Raw genomic sequence first — 21,953 nt, 5'->3', positions numbered from 1 at the left:
TCCTCCAGTGGGAGGTGATGCTCTCTTTGGACACCTGGGGCCCGACTTTGTAGTGTCCATACCCCTAGAACTCATAGCACTTGATGGGCTTTTTCAGGGTACGTTTTCTTCTGGGGGGTCAGATTGGGAATGTGAACTAGACCTTTTCCCCTGTGAGTTGTTTTGAGGACCTTTTGAGAACTTTGTTATTTATCTCCCCCTCCTTCTTCTGGTGGGATCCCTGACCATGCTTTAGGGAGTCCCCTCCCGCCCGATTGGGAACACGCTGGAGCTAACCCAGAGGTCTGCCTCCTCAGTAAGTTTCACTTTTACATAAATTGTGTTCCACACTAATAACTAAGAAAGTCAGTGCATTTATTCTAAAAAAGAAGTGAAAAGGGGCCAAACTCAGTACTACATGAGTAATGTGTTTTGAAGCAAAATTGATTTTATTTACTGAGGTTTGGGAAATAAAAGCTCACTTAAGGAAAAATATAATGTGCTCTGTGACGGGTGCATTTCGGCGCCTGCACTTGCTGCCTATACCTCAAAGGATTCAATTTAAGGCACTCTGCCTGACCTTCAAAATCTTCAAATGGTCTTCCCCTGAGATTTTGTCTAATCTGTTGATCCCCTATGTACCCACACGCCAGTTGCGCTCGGCCGAGCAATTCCTGGCTATGGTCCCCCGGGTGAGGCGCATCAGTGCTGGGGGTCGGTCTTTTCGGTACCTTGCCGCCAAGCAATGGAATTCCCTCACAGTGCAGATCCGCCTGCTAGATTACTTTCTGTCTTTCCGTAAAGCTATCAAAACTTTCCTATTTCCCACGGTCTAGCTTCTGCGCTCTTCTGACATGGCTGCAAGTGCCGGGACGCCTCTTTGCTGAGGCAGCTGTTGCGCTATACAAGCTCACCTAATAATAATAATGTTTTAAGAAGTTCTTGCTGACCTTGAGGCACAATGGCTTCTTCTGCATATAATAAATGTGTCAGTCTGTAACAACTGGTGCTCTTGTAAAGTGCTCTGATACTACCGGTCGAGTTCGCGCTATATAAATCTCCTCAAAAATAAATAAATTCACATTTCAATACGCAGTGCTTCTCAAATGTTTGAAACCTTACGAGGTATAGGGTTAGGCTGTAAATAATGTAGGTAGTAGTTAGACCAATATCAACTGAATTAAGGTTGGAGATATTGTCTAATAATATTGCAAATTTATCATATTGGTATGAAGTAGATAAATTATGTGAATTTTGATGGTGAATAAAAGGAATTAGAGCGTCACCCTAAAATAACTGATAGACCCAAGTCAATTATTTTGCCTTTCGATTCTTCCAAAAAAGAACTCTGTTATTAATTCAAATAGCTTTATTACACTGCAAGGATGAGCAAAAATAGCTCTACCTCTTTGAGCCATCTCTGTAACCATGACAGGTGGTATAATCTGACAAGTGAATGTGAATACGAAATAGAAAAAAAAATTAATACACGATGTCGAAAACAGATTTATCAGTGTAAAGCAGAGTGTCATCATGCAAATCCTTAGCATGATGACCCACTGCGTTGACAATTCATCTGTGACTGTTGATGTCCTCTAACATGGCTGACAATATTGACCAGTACACACTTGGTGCCCCTTTTTTGCACTATGAGAATTGCATTCATGTTGTCCTCAAACAAAGTTTTTGCATTAAGCATGCAAATTATTAGGAAAAGATGTATTCAACATACTAGAAACTTTTACAGTGACCTGTCGAGGTTTTTACGCATGATATTGGCCTTGGAACATTTCCTATTTTAATACTATACAGATAGCTACGTAACCAAAATGTTTTTGTGGTAAGTAAAGTCTCGGTTCTAGGAAGACCTGCGACCTTTGCTGCCAGTAAATAGGAGGCTACCTCATCATCACGTCACAAATGAAAAGGAGGTGGTGAGAAGGGAACTTTGCAAAGTGGGACACCAACTATAAAATCACCAACGAAATCCCTCAGCAGACCATCTGTGGGTTGGGTGAGACCAAAATCACAGTGACGAGGATTCTTGGAGGTGGACAAAGGAGGGTAACCTTTACCCTTGTTCACACACGGCTCTCGCGCTGTCCTAGGTCAGGCCTGCAGGATGCAAGTGCCGGTAGCTCTTATTTCCTGTCTGCTAGGAGTCCTTCTCAGCTTTGTCACTGCAGAAGCAAAACCCGTCTCAGGTGAAGCAGCGGAGGCAAAAAGACCGTGCCCGAAGGCAGCAATGCTGCAGGCGATTGGCAGCCTTCACAACAAGACAGTCACTTGGAGACATAATCTTCCGGTAAGTGTACCTAAAGTGCAGACAATCAGATCACTGTGGTGCTTAATGCTGAAAGTTGTGGTGATATATATACTGTCTCAGACATCTCTTGCACAATTAGAAAAGAGTGAGTGTACCACTATTTGCAGCAGTAATGGCAGGCGTGGCTATCACCCAGCTTTAAAGCCTATTTACAGAACTTTAACTTTTGCAGAGTTTGGGTCCATAAGCTAATTTTCATGCAAACGAGCAATAGGTGTGTATGGTTTTGCTTTTAGGTCAGTATTTCAGAGACCAGTTTAAGTGGCACAAACGTATGCAGTCTGCTGGGGAAAAGAAGCTGTCTGCAGTGGGGGACTTTGAGGTGTGGGGGTCTGTGGAGAACTTGCATGCCACTTTGTTGCACTGTGCAGTTTGGCACTGCCAAGTGCTAATTTGTTTACCTAGAATGCTGCAAAAATAAGGAGGGATCACGGGCTTCTACAGGAGCACGTGTGTGGCGCAATGGGACGTTTTCACTTCCAGAGTTCCTGGGTGGTACCAATTCTTCAAAGGTGGTTACTTTCTCTCCACTCCCAATATGCCTTTTCCTACAGGACTTAAATGCAGCAAAAACATATGTGACCTTTTGTACATTGTGTTTGTTATGTGTCTGCTTCACACATAAATGTGACTCGTTTAATTTATATTGAACCCCTTGTGTGCTCTGAAAACCAATACATTTTGACCTATTTGCATTCCGCAGAAAGACCGGATCATTCACCAAAAACTGTTGGACAAAGAGCTCCGGGCACAGTTCATGGTAAGATTTAAGTTTTGGGGTTCGAAAAAAACATGCCAAAGGAGTGGGAGCAAAGACCAAAGCTCTGTCTACGACTGAGACTGATCTAAGTGTCGGCCAGAATGACAGATTTACCACATATTCCGGATTCAAGCTATTGTGTTTTTGTCAATGGAATGGGGAATAACTTGCTGATCCAGAATTAACAAGTCCAAAAGTACATGCAGAGTCTCTCTTCCAGGGACAAACTTGCTTCCATAGGCCACCTGCTTTGAGGTGGGAAGGGGGTGCTGTACAGGGCGGGGGACAGGTGGTTGGCAGGCAGTCAGTGGGCAGGGAGGCTGATGCTAGACGGGGATGAGCATTCTATCTCTTGGGCTGTCACTGGGTGGTCAAGCAGGGAGCAAGGGCCTGGTTGGGTTGTATGTACACTTTACCAGTCAGATTTCTCAGCTAGTAAAATTAGCCCCAGTAGAATCCCACATACGGGAAATCCAGGTACGGAAACACCAGCCATTTGCCATTGGGCCCCATGTGCAATAGAATGACCACTGAGCAAAGCAACATTCTGTTTATCTCCCACAGGTAAACTGTACTGTCCAGGATGAGGTGCTCTCATTCTACCAAAGTCAGGTTTTTGGTGGGTTCCAAGCTGCGTCCGTTCCACAGATCATATTGAATACCTTTGACGAAATCAGGAGAAACCTGCGCAAATGTGTAAGTAGGATTCTCCCACTTGTACAAATGGATTGATTTGTAGTAATTTAAAACATGTAGCATGAATCCTCTTAAAATTATCAATCTGAAAGCTGTATTGCCTGACTGTCATGTAAACAATGAAGGCGCACTGGCAATCCCAGCTCTCTGTCCAGAGTTACTTGTTCCTTTGTATTTAACTCGGGTAAACTACCAACTAGTGTAAAAATGTAAGACAGTGCATAGAGCGTGGTTTATATACTTTTTTGCACATTGAAATAGGGCTTAGATGCAAAGGAACATTCATTTACATTAGTAACTCCTACTACTCCTGGTTAGCATATTGGTTTCCAAGGAAATTGTGCCGTGTACGTTCAATGAATGAAATCCACCAGAATGATGGGTTCTCCAATATTTGATGTTAGGTGTGAGGTCACCCTGCAACAATGTAGTTTGCTTGTATTTAAAAACCATTGCATGTATTCACAACACCCAAATTTATGTTTCTGAAAATCAGGTACGACTCATTTTCCGCAGCAGGAAAGGGAAGTGAATACTCAAAGAGTTTCAGGCATAGAGAAAGTAATTTTCCTTGTTGAGGAGAAAGTTTAAAAGGTATATGTCCAATTGAAAACATTTTAGGAAATCGGAGCAGGATTCACATACCATGTTTGCTGTTGTAAACGACTTGATTCACAGAATTGGGTCATTTGCAACAGCAAAAATTCTTTTTGTAATGTACAAACTCCAAATTGCGATTGAGTAACTTGTTACCAAATTGCAGTTTGGAAGGGGTGTGTTCAGGACGTCCTTTCCAAATAGGGAATCTGATTGGTATGTAACAATATTTTGTGACTGAAATCCGATTGCAAAACCTTCACACTTTACCATCAACTCAAAGTTGGTGGTAATACATTCGCAAATGGGAAAGGGTCCTCAAACAACCCCTTCTCCTTGAGAACATCAAAAAAACAAAAATCAGTGGTTATACGGACCTATGTGCACTCAGAAAATAAAAATTAACATTTTGTTTTAAGTTTAAAATGCATTCCGTTTTTCTTTAACTCAAAATTGACTGCATGAAAAAAATACTTTATTGTAAGCAATCACAGAGATGGTGGTCTTCTGACCCCAGCAGGCCACCATCTCTGAGATGGCAGTGAATCCTAGTGGGCCACAAATTGTGACCTACCTCATTAATATTTATTAGGTAGGTCTATCTATAACACAATATGAATCACTATTCAGGGAAGAAGGGCTAGATAATACCTTTTTACATTAGTGATAGTGTTTACCAAATAGTGATTCACCCCCCAAAAATGTTTTGTAATCATAATTACTACTGTTCATACATTTAGCCCATAGCTCTTTAGATTATCATATGTGCATTCGCAAAAAGTCCATCTTGCGCTTCAAACGTGGGAGTTTTCTTAAATGAAAAGATTATAGACTTTTTGATCTGACATTTGTGAATTGGCTGCGTAATGTTTTAATATGTGCTCTTTGTGGCAGTCTTTTCCTGTTGCCTTAGAAAGAAATGGAGCAAGCAGGTTTTGCCAATGAACAATATTGTGCAAGAATTTTGCATGTGTTCAAAAATGGGTCAAACTTTTTTCTATATGTATGATTCTTGCACTGTAATATTGTATTAAAAGATGTTCTGCTGACTAATTCACACTCCCAAATACCCCTCAGCATTCAGCAAAATTAAATTAGTCATCCTCAGTGATTCTTTAAATCGGCCAACCCTAGAGCAGTGTGACTGGTGCCTGCGCACCAATTGCTGAAATAAAATTTCGGTTTTAAAAGCCCCTGCTCCCGTCCTGTCAAGGTAACTCCTGTGATTAATGTTCTTCATGGAGAGAGGTGGAGTTTTTTCTAGTTGATGTTTTGACTGAACATAAAATAGCACAGGGGAGTAATAAATATGCCTCCTGCCAAGAAAATCTACCATGCAGATCACAAAGTGCATATAATGTAAATAGGTCTGTGGGTTACAGATTTTCTTAGAGACATCCTTTTGTTACCTGCAGTGTATGAGTTAAAATCTTAATAAAGAACAGTGAGCTATTAACTGCCATCAAAGAACTGCATGCATCAAGAGCCACCTATCAGAGTTTTGTTGGTATCTCCAAAGGCCTCTCTCATTTATACATTTTTCAACTCCGCCGATCAGGAGCGTGTTAAGACTAAGGTGGAACTTGCATGGGAGACGGACTTGGTTTGTGAATGGAGCACTGATTTCTGGAGCAAGATTTGAACAAGATCTTTAAAAATGTCTAGATCTGAATCTCACTACTCAATCTATGTTTTATCTATATCACAGACTATTTTTTACCCCATCTTCTTTGCCAATTTTACACACTCTAATAACAAGACCTGCTGGTCTTGCGGCCACCCATTGGCGTATCTATTCCACCTCGTATTTTCATGCTCCCCCACAGCTTCTTTTTGGTCACAAATTTGGTCTAGGATCTCAAATATTTTTAATCTACATATTCCTCTATCCAATATCCTTCTCTTTACGGGAAGTTTATCAGAGTCACTTGAGTTATTGTCTCATGAGTGAGTTGTTTGACCTCATGTTAGCTTTAGCTTTTCAACATATTACACTTAATTGGAAATGCTCAAAGAAGCTATCGGTCAAGTCTTGGTGGAACACTGTATGCCACTACCATAGGTTGGATACCATGTTTGCCTCTTGTTGTAATCCACAAAATAATAGAGTTCTCTTTTGGTTACCATTGACTGTTTATTTGAATAAGATTTCTATTTCTCAGGTCTCTGGTTCTGAAAAATTCCAGCCTCCATGAATTTCTATGTCTTTACACACCGTAAATTATAGATTAGCCCGTAGATTAATGTTGCAAAAGAGTTCATTTGGGTAGAAATCAATTCTTTTTTATTAAACAGAATCCCCAGCTATGGTGTTCCATTTCCAATTCTGAGTTTGTGCTTCTCCAAACCAGCCACTCTTAAACTATACTGTCTACCAGTACGAATGACAATTCACACCAACACCTTGCAGTCCTCTAGCTTATGTAACAATTCCTATACACTAATTTACACACGTATGATTGATTGTCTCTGTGTAATATGTGTTTGATGCAAAGTGCTTTGGCACCGTGCACTGGGCTGAGTGGCACTATATAACTAAATAAATGTATATGAAAGAGAGTAGTTATGGAGACTTGAGAGGTACTGTTAAAAGGTGATGATGAGGGAATCTGCGGTGGAGGTGGTCACCACCTCCACCAAGGATGGGGGGGCACCGACAAACTTTGCTGCACTGGACACTACCAGCGCTAAAACCTGTTAAATCCCTCTGTAAAAGGGTATAACTGTTCTATTATTAGTTTCAAATTCAGGGGCGGATTTATCATTCTTTCATGCAGTGTAACATGCAAGCCTCCTTGCTGTGCTGAATTAAAGGGAAAGGTCAGAAATCTGCAGTATTTATCATATTACGGCACATTCCTCTCCTTTGCCAGCACTGGTGCACTTTTGGCTACCTAGCGCCAATGGAGGCATCCTTGTGTTATGTTGCGAGGGTGCCTGTGTGGCAGGCAGGATTGTTTTTGTGCAGGAAGGGACACCTTGCTACACTAAAACAATACGGAGAGGCCTTTTCCTCTTTCTAAGTGTGCTCCAGAATGCAGCACACTTAGAAATAGGAAATAACAAGGAGAAATAAAGATATTTCTCCTCGTGCTGCTGATGGGGAGGCGTACAATTCTGACGCATTTCGTGGTCTTTCAATGTTTGTAAATATGGGAATGTATCAGAATCCAAGGGTGGATGATTATAAACTCCCAGTCTCCACCAATGTAACACCTCCCTGAAGAGGAGTGTTACTATAGATTTATCAAGCTACTCCGAGGCACGTAAGGTGGCCTTGCGAGGCTTGATGAATCCCATTTAGGTTTTGCGTCGCCCTTGCATCCCCTTGCATGGTGCAAGGGAGACATGATAAAACCTTGATAAATATGCGCTCACTGTTCTAAATGTTATAATGTTGTACTTTGATTTTGTTGATCATGTTTTGCCAAAACAGACTCCATGAATTGTTTTGTAATTCAATAACTGCAAAACACTCCCTACAGTAACTTCACATGTCTGAATATTTATTTTAGTGCTTGGACACTATCGAAACATTACCCCAAATTAGTAAAATCTGGTGCTGCTTGTGGTACTTTACTTAAAAACTGGAAGTGAATGGAATAAACCCAGCCTTACTTTTAACTGGAACTTTACAAACTCAAACCGCCTACTCACGTGTTTTATGCTACCGTTACATGAAAATAGCTAAACGAAGATGGTGATATTGAATGTCAGTGTTATTGCAAGTGACATTTTTAGATCTGGCTTGGCCTCTGTGTCTTTCACCTGACCTGATGTAATCCATTGAAAAAAAGCTTTAAGAAGCATAATTGAAAGAGTAGATTTGCCTCCACCCAAATGGGGATTTTCTTCAGTATAGATACTGAACGGATAGATATTGCGTGCTTTCAGCTGAAAACGGTGCTTGTACTGCACGTTTTCAGAAAGCTTATGCTCAACGCAGCACAGTGTGATTGCTATATTGACAAGTCCTTCATCAAGGCCATAGGCCTGACCTGTTTATTAGGAAATGTTAGAACAAGGGCAGCATGCTAACTTATTTATTGTGAAAAACATATGTAAAAGCCTATAGGCTTTCAGGGTTGGATTGTAATTGGCCACTTTTATCGGCTAATTTGCATGATGGTTACATTTTATTCTGTTAGGGCATTTTTTTATGGTAGGCTGGGGCATCACATTTCGATTATAATAAGACTACCACCAATTCACACCTACTAGAAGTATCTGATTATTCATTGGGCATGAATTCCTCTAGGCACTAAGGATGGGACGTGTGGACTTTGTACAATGAGTTTTTATCACAGTGTCGGGTCTTCAGTCCTTTTGAACTACAGATTTTATTAAAAAAACAGAAAAAATAAGTTTTTTTTATAATCTGTCCAGCCCTCCATTAAAGAGAGACATCTGCTCTGAAACCTGTACAACTAGTGGTTTTGCATGAGTTTGACGATTCTTGCCTCTATGGATATCCTATGGCGTTTCCTTGTCTTGTTCCTGTTTACTTACGTGATTTTAAATCAACTTTGAGAAATGTGATAATATATTTATGAACATTATTCTGTGTGGAGTAACTCGATTTTTCTATCTGGCTGCCTAAATGATAATGTTTTAAATTATTTTTAGATGGAATGGTGATATAATTTACAATGTCATACCTCTTTTGGGAAAATAAAGAAAGACATAGGAGTTGTAGATTTATTAGAAGATAAGTTATAGAACTTAAAAGACACAGTTTCAGGGATAAACAGACGCCTCCTCGTTTGACCTTCCTGAGCCGGGGCCATGTTGAAAATATTCCCTTTACCTAAATTGTAGCAATGCACTATCTGTTCCCCAATGAACAATACATTATAGTTCGATATATTCATTATCTCGCACCTCAAAGGTGTATTTCATTATGGACAAAAGTAGACTACCCAGTGAAAGGAATGGAAATCGAGCAGTACAGTGAGTTAAGACCATGCATGCAGCCTTGTTTACAATTTGTGACTTGCTGCAGAGGTTTTTTGGGAAATACCAGGTTAACAATATAGAGTAACATGAGAAAAGGTTAATCAGACGTCAAACATATGGTTGCCCTGATTTCTTTCCTTTAGTGTGTCTAGGGCATATTCTTTATAATCTTGGATTACATGAGGAGTGTACGAATATGAAAGTCCAAAACAGGCCTAGATGCTTTGGAAACAAGCACCGGACACCTTTATCTTGTCTTTGTTTTTTTTTTTAACACAGGCCTTCTGAAATCACAAGGTGGTCAGTTAGCACTATGTAAAATGTGATGGTTGGAGAGGCCACTTCGCTGACTTGGTGTAGAGGAGCAGTAGGGCTGATGCAGAGTAGAGCACATGGCAAGGCCCCTCTGACAAATCACTACAGCTGGGGCAGTGCAAGTCTGCCTTTGAGGAAACACCGAGATGTCAGGAAAAGGCCCTCATAGACCTCTGGGCCTAATGAGAATTTCTAGTTCAGCTTAAGATGCAGTTGTGGTATCCTTATTATTAGAAGCAAGTCATCATGCTTGAAGTAGAATGAAATGAGCACAACACTGGGTAGCGTGCAGGAGTTTACGCATTGTTTTAGAGGAGGAATGTTAACTTCAGGAGGTCTTGTAAAACCTAACTATGCCTTATGCCCTTCTAGGCCTGATTGCCAAGTTAATTAAAACACAAATGTGTTATCTAGCTGTTTTCAGTGTAACAGGGACTCAGTCTGGGGTGTTTGGGCGCTGGGTAAACAGGGGGCTATTCTCTCGCTTAGTAAAAGTGTAGAGTCCAGTGAGATATCGCGCGCTGAGAGTACCATGGAACTGGGACAAGAGAAAGTAAGTATACTGCCCCCCCCAGGGAAGCGTTTGGGGTTCCTCATCATTGTGTGATATGTGGGATGTCAATGAACGTCAGAAACCTGAAGGTGAAAGGTCTTGTTGAAATATCAGAGGTGGGAATGACTAGAGGCAGCAGGTGACAAGAGGTAGAGAAGATCATATAAAGTGTGCAGATGTCTGGAACTGGAACCCCTAGCCACAATGCATTCATTGGTAGCCATCATTTCTCGCAGGCAGGGAAGGAATTAGCCATGAAACAAGACTGTATTGCGATTTATGCAGGGAAGTTTCTTTGTGTAGATGTTTAAATTGCTTGAGGTCGTTATGAAGATTTGAATCTAATTAAAGGTGTCCTGTATTATTCAGAAATGTGTTTACATGTGAACTACATGTTGGTGAACTACATATAAACAGTTGAACTGTTGGTCACAACCATCATTTTACACCAAGAACCCAAGGTTGCTTGCCTGCCACCTCCTTATGCTGTGACCTCAGGCTCAGAAGGCATGCCTAGGTGAGAAGAACCCACGCTAAGCTTGTTCAGGCCTCTTACTGCCCGAACCCAAAAGTTCTGAACCTTTTCTTTTCCCAAATCATGACTCTGTAAGTTTGAGCCTTTTTTATTTTTATGTCTGAAATCTAATAACTCCTGCTAATACTTGATAATTTTTACCTTGTAATGTGTTTTCTAAAATCTAGGATGCTGCAACATTATGCTTATTTAATATTGAGTTTGCCACTCCCCGCATGAGGAGCAAACAAAGCAGCTTTCCTCAACCCAAATACGAGGTTGCATAAATCGATGCACTGAAAAAAGACATGTGAATCTCAGAAACAGTACATTTCAAATTGTACCCTACTGAACGCTCATGCCGGAGCATCCAATGCGACGTATATCCATGGTCCATTTATCTTTGGCAAATTGACATTGTCTTTTGCTTACTGAAACATAGCTGAGAGCAAACTCTGTGCTAATAATTAGCAGGTTTACAAAGGAGTGATATGAATTTTTTTTGGCATGACTTAAAAAATGTCAAGTATCTACAATCTACATATTGCCTGAATATGGTTCACCCACAGCTGGTCTCAATTGCTTTTTTATTACACTTCGCTGGACTATTCCAGCCCCATCCAAAAGATTCCTGGTAGCAACAGAGAGAGCTCAGGATGAGCCGTATGCATGATATGTGTGCCACGGACAGAGAGACCCCTGAGCATGCAAAGAGCGACTGCACCCATGCGCACTCCGTGCAAAGTGCTCTGGCTCCAGATTTGACTTGCAGCTGGTGGTAATTGCCGGTGAAAAACAAGTAACAAGGGGCCATAATACACCCAAACTATGCTCAAAACTACCCTTTCCATGTTATTCCCCATAACTCACCACTGAGGTGATAGTCAGTTGAAAAAATACAGCCTTATTCACTTACAATATTATTTCCACCAGGGCATTGTTAAACCTGCTATTTCTTCATAGGTCTAAATGAAACCGTTAAGGATCACAATCCATATATTTTTTTATGGAAATGTGTCAATTTGCAGAGTAGTTCTGCTCTTATATATGGCAATTTTAGTATCAATGGCTAAAAAATAAATACATTGGTATGAAAATGAGGATATTTCACAGAATAATAACAAACATGAAAATAATTAAGTATTCAGTATAGTTATCATTATTAGTCTTGCTACAACCGAATAGTTCTGGAACTGTGTGATTCCGTGCAAAATGCTCAAATTCCTTTCATTCCATCATTTGTCACAAAGTTACTAACTTCTGAAAATGCAGACCCATTCTGGTTTCTAGTAACTGTTCACAAATTACTTAGATAAACCTGGACTTTTTTGTATTTGTACAACAAAACTTTGTATAATAAAAAAAGTGGTAACTCAATGCTTGTTGTAAACTTCAACAACCCAACGATATATATCTGAGAATGAGTTACAGGAGATGCAAGCCTACTAACTCTGACTTCTTTCGAAATTTCGATGTTAGCATCAGCTGCTACAAAAAGCTGTCACATACAAAAAACATGTTGACCGTGCTAATTCAGCCATACCTAGACCTGATCTGGTCAACATCATCAGAAAATGCTGTAGTAGGTAGAAAGGGTATGACCAACTCAGCAGATACAGAACACAGTTTCACTTCATACTAAGTAATGTATTCACATCAGATGAGGAAATGTTTTGATAAGACTTGATTTTCTGTGCAATAAAAAGTAATTGGCCACTAACTGCTTGGGAGTGCTCCCATGCAATGGGCAATTTTTCTTATATTTAATTCAACAAAGATGTCTGATGACATGCTAAAACAGGTCCTCCCCACTCAAATCATGTGGAAATGTATGTGATAATCTAAAATGAAAGAGGAAGATTAGGAGTGATTGACCCTGTGCAACAAACCCATGACTTATAAAACTGCTGTGGCCTTCAAAGAGTTGTCTGCACAAGAAAATGAATCTTTTTATTTTTTTATTTTTTTTTAAGTTTGAAGTTTATTGAAATAAAAAGAAGCAAAGACAGAAAATGAAGAAACAGTCAAAAGTCATGAGAAACATGAAATCTCTCTTACATAATGGCGAAACGTATTAAGGTTATCGTATACATAAAAAAAATATATTGTTTATCATATCATTTATATACTTTTATAATTCAAGAAAATGAATCTTAATCTTGAGAAAATCAGGCATAGTGTCTGTGAAAGTGTATACGTTCTATGGGAACGTTCTGTGACATTATTAATTCTTGTTCATTTAATATTTTTTATTGAATTATATATTTTAATTTTTTAGATATCATGCACTGGAGCATCCACAGAGTCCAGCGCGATCAGACAGTTGAAGGATAGATTTGAAAAGGTAATCATCAAATAAACTTGTTTTAGACGCGAATAACTTCCACTAAGCAAAATTTCTAAAGTAAATACATTGCATGCTTTTTTTTGCAGATCAAAGATCGGGGACAACTGCAAAGAAGGAAGTACAAAGCCATCAGTGAACTCACAGTTTTGATTGGCTGGCTCAACACATTCTTAAGTCAGTAGGGATAAAAGGAAATGAGCCTCCCAGCTCCAATAAGATCATTGCAGTACATGCAGTACTAGGCACAGGCTACTGAAGGTTAAATTTATATAGTACTGCAAATCGTTTAGTGGAATATATTATGTTAGTATGTGCATGTGTGTGTGTGTGTGTGTGTGCGCGTGCATACGCCTTAATGTGTGTATGGCTTTATATGCATATGTATGGGTATGTATGCACACGTAGATGTGTGAAAAAGAGAGAGATTGGTGAGAAAAAGAATAGAACGTGGAAATAAGAAATGAATGAAAGCAACAGAAAGATGTATCAACAGATGAGGAGGAACTTGCGAAACTGCATTACCCCGACGACTAACAGACAACGGGCAATACAATAAAACATGGAGAAAGAATAGGGGACTGTTCCTTGGAGTAAAACCTGTATACCAGGTGTAATGACAGCCCATATTTCGAATATATTGAATCCTTCACCTTTCACTGATCCTGTCGACTAGTGCAACTATTTCTGCTTTGTTAGATGTGGGTTTATCATCCGGTGGACAACCTGACCGCTGAAACTGAGCTGAGGATGTTAGGTCATGACACACTGTATGCTGGACAGCCTTCAGAAGAGTCATGAGTGGAGGGTCACTTCCGGCTTGTGTGAGGAAGGTTTGCTTTCGCCCTGTGACAAACCAAGAACCCATCTAGTCTCATCTCTGATTGAACTTACACTGCACGAATGTGGGAAGAGTCTTCCTCTATTACAAATGTTCGGGTCTAGTCAAGACATTTAAAAATGGCATATTTGCTATGGAATCAAAAGGCAATATGCATGTAGCATGTTTACATTGAAGCAATGAGCACGTGAATTACGTCTATGTTTGTTGAATGTCCTGAAACCTTAAATGCACATTATTTATTTTATTCAGATATGTTTAGCGTCCGCTTTTATTCATGATTTTCTTGGTACCAGCACTTATCATTACCTGTTTTTAGCCAGGTTTAACAGGAAATGCCAGCGTTTCCGATATTTATTTTCTTGTATACAAAATGCTGTGCATGTGTCATATTTATCATGGTTGTGTTACAATTGTTATTGTTAACTGTGTCAATGTGTAATTATTAATTAAAAGGGACGATATTTAGTACTGAAATGGAATTACTTGTTAACATTAGAATACGAATAAATACCAGGTACTTTATCTTTGTCTGAGTTTCTATTTTTATCAATAATGACAACTTTTGATCACTTATCAAAGCAGAAGAGTGGCAAAATGGCATTAAAAATCAATTCAGGGAAAATTGGGTTGGGAATCCCATATCACATTGGTTAGTGTCAGTCAGCACCTCTAACCAAGGACATACTAATAAGCAAACATTTGCATTACAAATTCCAGTAACAAGTACATGCTGTAAAGTACCTATCATCAGGTGATCCCATCTGAACTTTACTTAGAATGTCAAATGTGCAACTGGTGACTTTTAATGACACACAGAGGGTGGGATGAGGGCGGGCGGAGGGGTAGGCTTTGCTTTTCTAATATTCACCAATGTGAAGACTTACTAGAAAAGGCTACATTTTTGAAACAATCTCAAAGCAAAGAACTGTTAATGCAAAAATGGTGTACCCCGTTAAGCATAATACAGCTTCTATCACACATACTTCTTTAAATGACCAACTCTGTTGTTAAACACTAATGTTGAGTTTACACCATGGGACAATGCTTTTGACAGCATTCTTCATCATCATGAGGTACATAAACTACACATGAGGGCAGTGTCAGTTGGGACCTGACATGCAACTGATTTCTCTAACTGCTAGTTGTAGGAAGGTGGAGTATTATGTGGTGATACTGGTTAGGCTTCATCATGCTATACTCTCACAAACCCCAAAGATGGTCCTTGGATTCACACTAATAAATCCTTAGCTCAGTCTTGGTAGTGTGGAAAAGAGTAGTCAGGCTTTACTAGAGGGACATGTGTTAAGCATTTCAGAGTACCAATATCGACGATAATTTACACGACTCAAGAGAAATGTGACACCATTTTCATGTTAACTTGGACACCAAAATGAACGGAATACCATACATATAGCTGGAGCCATAGATTTTAAAGGAATATAAAATTTGTGCAAAAATAATACATTGAAACTTCATCATTGTGGTCAATAGGAAACCCCACTAGTGACAATCGGTCACTTACAGATAGAGTTGCTGGCACCCTTGCAGGGTAAAGGTGATGCCAGTCCCAGGACCAAGCCAATACAGTCATTTCGATTTTACCTGGCCTTTGGAGTCCAGGTGAAGAGGTGTCTTGGCTGTCCCTGGTGCTGAACAGGAGTTGCGGGAGAACTGCTTTGACCACTGAAACAGTGTTGGGGGGGGGGGGGAGATTGCTTTGACCACTGAAACAGTGTTGGGGGGGGGGGGTGGGGGGGGGAGATGCAAAAACACAACAATGGAATAGTTGCTGATGTTAGTCAAAAATCACATAGAGGTGATAGGTACAATATCGAGTGAAGGGGTCAGTTGCCTGACTGGCAACCAACAAGTCTTGGCAGCAATAAGTGGAGTAGAAAGTTACTTCGACGTCGGGTGGTCCGTGGTACACAGTAACTCACTGTAAGTTTGTGGAATGCAGAACTACTAGACTATCTGGATTTGGGCAATTCCTTGCAGGGTCCGATGACCAGCAATTCTTCAGATCATAGCGTTGTTTTACATTTAGTTTGCAGGGGGAAAGTGCCTCTAGTCCAGGAGAGTCTCAGGGTGCTTCAGGCTTCCAAAGTGGCTCCTCTGTCTGGGGGAATGGAGAGATAGCCTAGCATAAGTCTCGATCAGGCATTTCCAGGAACCTTGCCAAAGGTACAGGATATCCCTCTTTTGCTTTGTGCAAGCCTTATTGTCGCAGACAGAGGCCCCTTCTTCTGTCCTCTTTGATGCAGGTTGTTCAGAACTGAGGTTCTGGTTTCAGGGGTATCCCTTAAATCTTGGATTTAGGGGAGATCTGGGTGTGGGAAGAAGTAGTCAATGAGCTGCTAGTCCCTACAGCTAGTCTTCCCCTGAGATGATCACCTCCAGGGCTGTGGGTCACTTTTTATACCTATAACCCTCTATTCTGCCACTTCTAAAACTGACAGAGCCCTTCTTTCTGTGTACAGACTGGGCTGCTCTCCCAGGAGGTATGGCTAGCCTTATGGGGGGTTCAAATGCCCTGGGTGTAGGGGAAGGGATGTTTCCTCCTCTGGAAGGCAGCCCTGGGGCATATCAGAGTTTATGTAGCCCTTGAAGCTCACTGCCTTGATGTGCCATTTCACTAGCCTACCTGGGAGAGAGGAGGTGCGATATCCTTCCCACCCAGGCCTGTGTTTCTGGTTCCTTGGAGTGATGGCACTAACTGGCAAGAGGTTAGACTCCTGTCTTGGTGGCAGCAAGCGCAGCAAGTGCAAGAACCACGGGCTTGCCAGCCAGAGCACAGAGAAACTGGGGCAACCAGGTGGTCAACCCCTAAGTTAGCCACCTGGGTGCATTCCACATCTCCCTTGAGATGAGATTCATGTCAGGGTTGAGAAGGCACATTGTTTGATACCAAAAATGACATATTTAGTCTGCACCAAAATGGAGCTTCCAACCTCGGGTTTGCTTGGGTGCCAGCCCATGTTATCCTATGGACCGCCTATCATTTATAGTGTCCTTTAATGGTAAAGGGCATTACAGGGTCATAAAACCTTGCACTTACATGTTTACACTTTTGATATAATGCACCCTCCCTCCTGGACTTTAGCAAGCCTTCCTCAAGGATTAACTGCCATAATCAGAGATAGTGTATTCAATCAATCCGTTTGTAGAGCGCTCAACTCACCCAAGAGGGTATCAATGCGCTGGGGTCAGGGGTTCTGCTCCCGCTCAAACAGCCAGGTCTTGAGGAGTCTCCTGAAGGCCAGCAGGCCCTAGGTCTGTAGTAGGTGGATGGGGAGGGTGTTCCAGGTTTTTGCGGCGATGTGGGAGAACAATCTGCCACCCGCTGTAGCTCGACGGATGCGGGAGACAGTTGCGAGGGCGAGGTCAGCGGAGCAAAGCTGGCGGTTTGGGGTGTCGAAGGTGAGACGTTCGTTGAGGGACGCTTGTCCGGCATTGTGGAGGGCCTTGTGAGCGTGGGTGAGGAGCTTGAAGGTGATCCTTTTGTTGACGGGGGGCCAGTGTAGGTCTTTCAGATGGGCTGTGATGTGGCTGTGGCAGGGGATGTCGAGGATGCGGCATGCAGAGGCATTCTGTATGCGTTGTAGTTGTTTCTGGAGTTTGGCTGATGTTCTCAAGTAGGGAGCATTGCCGTAGTCCAGTCTGCTGGTGATGAGGGCCAGGGTGACTGTCCTCCTGGTACTGGTGGGGATCCATCTGTAGATCTTGCGTGGCATGCAGAGGGTGTTGAAGCAGGAGGAGGAGACAGCGTTCACTTGCTGGGTCATTGACAAAGCGGAGTCCAGGATGACTCCCATGTTGCGTGTGTGGTTAGTGGGCGTCGGTGCAGCTCCCAGTTCGGCCGGTCACCATGAGTCGTCCCAGGCAGAGGGGGTGGATCCGATGATGAGGACCTCCATCTTGTCCAAGTTCATTTTCAGGCGGCTGATCGTCATCCATTCAGCGATGGCATTCATTCCTTCATGGAGGTTGGATTTGGCAGTGGTGGGGGCCTTGGTGAGGGAGAGGACCAGCTGGGTGTCGTCAGCATATGAGACGATGTTGAGGTTGTGCGATCTGGCGGTGACATGTAGATGTTAAAGAGTGTCGGGCTGAGGGAAGATCCTTGGGGTACTCCGCAGATGATCTTGGTGTCTTTAGGGTGGAATGGTGGGAGGCGGACACTCTGGGTTCTGCCGGTGAGGAAGGGGGTGGTCGAGTTCAGTGCTTTGTCACGGATCCCTGCGTTGCGGAGGTGTGTGCGGAGGGTGTGGTGGAGGAGGGCCTCGAACTCGCAGCAGCAGCGAGAGCCAGGAGCGGGGACATGGGCATAGAAAGGTGGAGCTGTGCGGCGTGGGTGGCGACCTGCCTGGAGCAGGGTCAAGGGTCGCTCCCTTGATTTTGCCACACATGGTGAGGGTAAAGTAGAGTTCGAACAGTTTGCACTGATCCTGCAGCCTGCAATGTCAGGCCGGCTGTCAATAGCTTATTTGGTCACAAACAGTGCTGCAAGCCCTGGGCACCCCTCTTTACCTCCCATACCCTTGGTACCACTGGCATCATATACCAGGCACTTATAAGGGGTGGAGGTAAAGTCCTTGTCAATTGGAATTGACAAATCACACACAACAGTTTTAGGGAGAGATTCCCTGCACTGCGGTCTGGGCATCAGACTTCACTGCACTGTCGGAGTCATAGCCTTCAGCATTGGAGTAAAATGTGGGAGGTGACCATACTGAAAGGGGACTTTCTTACACTAGGTCTTGACTATGCATGAAGTTTGCTCACTCTACTTACACCAAAGTAGTTCACTAGCGACTCATCAGCAGACAGGAACATATTCCTCACACATTGGCACAACTTTATCATCTACCTGGTGATGTGAACACCTATCACAATGTGTCATCAGCATGCACTTAAAAGTGCACAAGCAGCTTTATGTGGGACCATCATTAGCACACCAAAGTCTGACTGGTACAGCTCTGAGCAGTTTACATCTCACTCCACGCAGCCCTTTGATGCAGATTAGAAACAGTCCAATCTTTCACTCCCTTTTCTCTCTTATAAGAAAAGGCTGCACGACGGGTAAACATTGACAGTATGCCCGCTTGACAACTGTAGAGCCAACACTACTTGCAGCACCATGTGCTGGCCAGAGGTATCTTCTGTTCAGTAACCCCAGAAGATTAAACTGTGCCCCACAGCACCACTTACTAATGACATCAATTGAAAGCACGCAGTCTGCTTATACCTGTCGCGATTACCCTTCTTCCAGGCGGTTCCTCCATTACTTGGGGTATTGGCTCCCTCCCATTCCTCGTTGCTTCGACACCCTCTCACATCCCTTGTCTTCACATTCTACTCATCGTCACCTCGCCCTAAGGAGGTGGCAACCTCCATTTTCCTTGTTAGCACTGACCACATCATCAACGTGGATCCCTTCATTCCCTCAGGCTTGCATATCTCTCCACTAACTGCAACCGCCTTGCGTAAACCGCACACAGGACTTTCATGTTTGAGCCATGGCCTTCGCGCCCTGTGCACCTATACGGCATACAGGCTCCTGGCTTTAACAGGTCTCAGGTATCACTCGTCTTGTCTTGAAGATGATCCCAGAACTGTGCTAAAGGGATCTAAATATCATCGACTCCTCATCTCTGACACAAACGTATACCCCTTATTATGATGTACTTGAGTGTTGTAATGTATTTTCTGCTGACCTAACTGATGTATTTTTTGGGCTACGCTTCGTCAAATGCCTGAGTTCCTTTTCCTTTTAAATGCTGCACATGTTCCCACTTTTAAGTTGTTCTTTTAATTGCTTACAATAAACGATCTTCTCCAGTTGGACAGTTACATGAAGATATCATTGTATCTCTATCTAAACCTTTTTTTTTACAAATTATTTCATTGATAGGGACCATCGTTCCTGTAAAATACTCTGGGGCAGATTTAAAAATAACTGGAGCGTCCCTGCATATCAGCAGGGATGCGCCAGTTATTGTGCGCCATGCCTCCGCCACAATGGATGCGCTGCATTTACAATGCCGCACACCATGAGGCAAAAACGGCACAGATGCGTGACGCATCTGTGCCGTAAAGGCAGCGCATTGCTGGAGTTGCGTCGCAAGCGGGACGCAGCTCCAGCAATGCTCTGGGGGCCCCTATTCTTACAATGCTGCATCAATCCTTACGCTGCTTCAAGCAGGCGCAGGGTTTTGACGCAGCATGGGCCCAGAAGTGACTGAGTGAAATCTTGTAGATTTTACTCAGCCACTTTTAGGAGGCGTTCCTGCGCAGGAACGCCTCCTTCTGGCGCAGGGCTTTACAACGTGATGCATCTCCCAGATGCGTCACGTTGTAAGTACCCCGCACCATGGTGCATCTTTTACGCCGCCGCTTCGTCACAAAAGTGATGCAACGGCGGCGTAAAAGGGGCGGAAGGGGCTTGTAAATTTGCCCCTCTGTACCCAAGGTCCCTTACCATAAATTGGGTTCCATTGTTCTTGTAAAACGTATACCTGTTCAGCAGCCTGCTGCCCAACTGCGAATAAATACTTACCCACCCTCCTCATTGGGCTCACGGGGCTCCTCCGGCACAGCTGCGGATGCCAATGTCTCTAGATTACAGATTTAAGGATGGACAAATGGCATTTCGAATCTGCAGGACAGAGGAGCTTTCCCCTTTGTGTCACCCCAAATGTAGCCTATGTATTCCCCCAGAGACCTTCTGCACATCCACGCTCTTCAGTAACTGTCGTACAGGACTGGATGCTGACTTTGGATGGGGGTGCCTTGTTTGCAAATATATTATGTTTTAAAAGCACCTGCTGCTACGATCCTTGCCTCCAGCAATTTTCAGGCAACAATGAAAATGTCAGTCAAGATGAATGTCTGACATAATATCGACATCAAAAATATCGATGTCAAAAATATCGGAGGCGGGTGGCACTAGAGGGCACATGGCGAGATGGCTGCACCTCTGTGAGGCTCTGCCTGACTGAGCCATAATCCGCCTACTATCCGCTACATCGCGCTGTCCTCGGACCTAGACAACGTCGCAGCTGCCCTCCACTGACCTGTGGCGCTATCCGGAGGTGTTTGAATCCCTACTGGGCCCTGCTGTGCACACGGCGGAGATCACGAAGTGAGGCTGCTGACGGCAATAAAATGGCGGCCGCTGTGGAGCTGAATTGATTGTTACAGGTCTCTGAGGCGGAAGCCGGGGACATAGGTGCACGCATTTTAAATCTGCTTTTACTCCATTCTTAATTTGCACTTGCCCGCATATTTGCACTTTGCTTTCACCTACCTGGTGACACTCTTCCTCTCAGCCGATTAAGGCGCTGATGTGGGAAGCATCATTATGGAACCTGAGCTGCCATATTGGAGCGAGGCTGGGGGTGGAGGTCTAGTTGGTTTCCCTCCCACGCCCCCCATTGCATAAAAGGCGCGTCCTGACACTGCTGTGTAAATTGATTGTTACAGGTCTCTGAGGCGGAAGCCGGGGACATAGGTGCACGCATTTTAAATCTGCTTTTACTTCATTCTTAATTTGCACTTGCCCTCATATTTGCAGTTTGCTTTCACCTACTTGGTGACACTCTTCCCCTCAGTCGATTAAGGCGCTGATGTGGGAAGCATCATTACGGAACCTGAGCTGCCATATTGGAGCGAGGCTGGGGGTGGAGGTCTAGTTGGTTTCCCTCCCACGCCCCCCATTGCATAAAAGGCGTGTCCTGACACTACTGTGTAAATTGATTGTTAAAGGTTTCTGAGGCGGAAGCCGGGGACATAGGTGCACGCATTTTAAATCTGCTTTTACTTCATTCTTAATTTGCACTTGCCCGCATATTTGCACTTTGCTTTCACCTACCTGGTGACACTCTTCCCCTCAGCCGATTAAGGCGCTGATGTGGGAAGCATCATTATGGAACCTGAGCTGCCATATTGGAGCGAGGCTGGGGGTGGAGGTCTAGTTGGTTTCCCTCCCACGCCCCCCATTGCATAAAAGGCGCGTCCTGACACTGCTGTGTAAATTGATTGTTACAGGTCTCTGAGGCGGAAGCCGG

The 21,953-nt window shown here is 43.0% G+C and overlaps 1 protein-coding gene and 1 long non-coding RNA gene across 2 annotated transcripts in view; one reads left to right on the top strand and one right to left on the bottom strand.

Annotated features, from left to right (window-relative positions):
* The window catches only part of LOC144771478 (uncharacterized), a 317,699-nt gene extending 296,426 nt beyond the window's left edge, over positions 1-21,273 (bottom strand). Inside the window, exon 1 of the long non-coding RNA XR_013599305.1 lies at positions 21,194-21,273. This is a non-coding gene — a long non-coding RNA (uncharacterized LOC144771478). The remainder of the gene's footprint in view (positions 1-21,193) is intronic.
* On the top strand, positions 1,977-14,406 carry IL26 (interleukin 26). The gene is made up of 5 exons (XM_078655902.1): positions 1,977-2,284; positions 3,009-3,065; positions 3,630-3,761; positions 12,975-13,040; positions 13,130-14,406. Exons 1-5 carry the CDS (start codon positions 2,102-2,104, stop codon positions 13,223-13,225), a joined length of 534 nt encoding a protein of 177 aa, XP_078512028.1. The 5' UTR covers positions 1,977-2,101; the 3' UTR covers positions 13,226-14,406.
* Positions 21,274-21,953: the final 680 nt, after the last annotated feature.

This window comes from Lissotriton helveticus, chromosome 1_1, assembly GCF_964261635.1.
Source record: "Lissotriton helveticus chromosome 1_1, aLisHel1.1, whole genome shotgun sequence".
In the NCBI taxonomy this organism is placed as follows: Eukaryota; Metazoa; Chordata; class Amphibia; order Caudata; family Salamandridae; genus Lissotriton; species Lissotriton helveticus.
The sequence above is the reverse complement of the archived record's forward strand: the minus strand, read 5'-3'. Positions and strand labels throughout refer to the sequence as shown.

Coding starts and splice junctions, on each gene's coding strand:
- IL26 (XM_078655902.1), top strand. CDS start 2,102: ATGCAAGTGCCGGTAGCTCTTATTTCCTGTCTGCTAGGAGTCCTTCTC. Junction 3,762..12,974: donor GGAGAAACCTGCGCAAATGT/GTAAGTAGGATT, acceptor TTAATTTTTTAG/ATATCATGCACTGGAGCATC. Junction 13,041..13,129: donor TGAAGGATAGATTTGAAAAG/GTAATCATCAAA, acceptor TTTTTTTTGCAG/ATCAAAGATCGGGGACAACT.